This window comes from Colobus angolensis, unplaced genomic scaffold (assembly GCF_000951035.1).
Source record: "Colobus angolensis palliatus isolate OR3802 unplaced genomic scaffold, Cang.pa_1.0 Scaffold171, whole genome shotgun sequence".
In the NCBI taxonomy this organism is placed as follows: Eukaryota; Metazoa; Chordata; class Mammalia; order Primates; family Cercopithecidae; genus Colobus; species Colobus angolensis.
The window spans coordinates 212,740-215,163 of record NW_012114833.1 but is presented as its reverse complement, the minus strand read 5'-3'; the positions used below and the strand labels follow the sequence as shown (position 1 = coordinate 215,163).

Below are 2,424 nucleotides of genomic sequence, written 5' to 3'. Positions count from 1 at the left end.
AGGCGGAGCTTGCAGTGAGCCGAAATGGTGCCACTGCACTCCAGCCTGGGTGACAGGCTTTTGAGATTCCATCTCAAAGAGAAAGAAAGAAAAAAAAAAGGCTTTGTCCTTCCTCCTGAGGGCAATGTATGTAGGTAGACCAGATTTAGCAAATTAAAATATAGGTTGTCCTGTTAAATTTGGATTTCATATGAACAACAAACAATTTCTGTAGCATGTGTATGCAATATCTGGGACATTCTTATACGAAAATATTATTCATTGTTTATCTGAAGTTTTTTTTTTTTTTTTTTTTTAAGACAGAGTTACACTATGTTGCCCAGGCTGGCCTCAAACTCCTGGCCTCAAGCGATCTTCCTGCCTCAGCCTGCTGAGTAGCACTATGGGTGTGTGCCACCATACCCAGCTTGTAATTCAGTTTTAACTGAGCCTCCTGTATTTTCTCTGGAGACCTTAAGTGTGGGATCACGGAAAGCTTTTAAGCAGGGTGAGGACAAGGTCAGATTTAGATTTTGGGAAGCTCCCAGGATTTGTGGGAAAATAGACTGGAGAGAGACCAGGAAGGGGCGGGGGATGAGGTTCCTCCTGTTATCCAGGCCAAAGAAGTGGAGGTCACCACCAGGAATGGAGCCATTGCATCATGTCTTCCAACACATCTGCCTCCTCAACTAGGCATGTGGCCTTGGATAAACCCCAGCTAATGAAGCCCCAGAGGGCTGCAGGCCAGTAAGACCCCAGCTCTGCTGTGTGAGCCGCTGGCATGGTTTGCTCCCTCCCGGATGCCCATCTGCCGCAGGGGCCAGAGGATCAGAGAGATTGTCCATGAGGGCCCTTCTGCTTCTGCTTCCGGGGGCCTCCGCCCATCCTCTCTCTGATACCTCTCCTGGCATGGGCCCACCGGGGTGAAAAGTCCAAACCTGAGATGCTTGGCTCCCAGATCATCCTTCCTGTGCCTCCTTGCTCCTTCTTCCCTCCCGCCATCACTCTGCCCGATGAATGCCTGAAAGGGCCCCGCGTCTCCTCTCTCCAACCTCAGGTCCCAGGCTTGGTTTTGGAGAAGGGTCTCAGCCTGTGTTGACAGCCTGCGATGTGTGAAGCTAGGTCTTCGGCATCACTCGTTTTATTGAATCCTCACAGCAGTGCTACAAGGAAACCGTCATCCCCATTTCAGAGAGAAGGGGGACTGAGGCTCAGTGGTCCATTTGCTGACCCAGTCACACAGCTGTGCAGGGGGCAAACCTGGAGTAGAGTCCAGGTCTGGCTGGCGCCAGTGCTCTGCCCTCCCACTGTCTCCATGAAATGTACCCAGGAGCCCCTAATCCCCCATTGATTTAGTGCTTGGGCTCGGTCAGCAGTCTTCTTGTTCCACTGCAGGCATGTGCAGCCCCAGCTCTTTCTGAGTTAAGCCAGGGACTGAAATGGGTCGACAGAATGCTCATCTGTTGGGAGCTTTCTGGTTTATGAAGCCCTTTCCCATTTGTGCCCTCCTCACAACCCCACAGAGACTCTGCACGGCCCCTCCAGCTCTTGGAGGCTGCATTTTGCCGCAGTGAAGGCCACATTAAATATTAACAGGGCAGCTCCTGGCCCCGCTGTGACGTCAATTACGGGGCCGCTTGGTGAGGGCTGCGGATGCCTTTCCAAGGTGAAGCGGTGACCGGAATTCAGCTGGCTCAAATGGTGTCCCAGAAGGCTGGCTGTCAGGACTCGGAGAAGATGCTGCTAATGTGAGGTGTGGCAGGAATCCAAAAGCTTTCCTCTGATCTTCCTGGCTCACTCAGGGCCTGGTGGCATCCTGAGGCTGGCGAGATGCATTCAGTCATTTGGCAGGTATTTACTGGGCACCTGCTGTATGCCAAGCACAGTGCGAGGCTCTGGGGAGACGGCTGTGAACGTGATGAGGTCTTTGCATAGTGGTGCTCCTTGTGTGGTTGAAGAAAGGGAGAAACCCAGCTCTGTGGGCTAGGGCAGGTGCCCACTCCAGCCTGAGGCCAAGGGATCCTTCCAAAAGAAGTCAGGGTGATACTGAAACCTGAAGAAGGAGCCCAAGTTAGGTAGGGAAAGAGGAGGGGTGAAAGAACAGACATAGAGAATACCTCTTGAGCTCGGATCCTGGTTCTACCTGTTCCTAGCCATTTATCTACAAAGTAGGTTCCCACCATGCAGGGTTGTTGTGAGGACCAAATGAAGCCGTTGCTAGTGACGGCACAGTGAGGTGCCCAGTGGCTCGGGGGTAGCTGCTGTGAAAATAGCTCCAGGCCACGCATGGTGGCTCACACTTGTAATCCCAGCACTTTGGGAGGCTGAGGCGAGAGGATCGCTTGCATCCAGGAGTTCAATACCAGCCAGGGCAACATATTGAGACCCTGTCTCTATAAAAAATAGAAAATTGGCCAGGTGTAGTGGTGCACACCTGTAGTCAGT

The 2,424-nt window shown here is 52.3% G+C and overlaps 1 protein-coding gene across 1 annotated transcript; it reads right to left on the bottom strand.

Moving 5' to 3' along the window:
• Positions 1 to 1,700: 1,700 nt before the first annotated feature.
• LOC105509202 (chromosome unknown open reading frame, human C22orf24) lies at positions 1,701 to 2,136 on the bottom strand. Its single transcript, XM_011938348.1, has 2 exons — positions 2,123 to 2,136; positions 1,701 to 2,034 (listed from the first exon to the last, which is right to left on the bottom strand). Exons 1-2 carry the CDS (start codon positions 2,134 to 2,136, stop codon positions 1,701 to 1,703), a joined length of 348 nt encoding a protein of 115 aa, XP_011793738.1.
• Between the last annotated feature and the right edge of the window lie 288 nt (positions 2,137 to 2,424).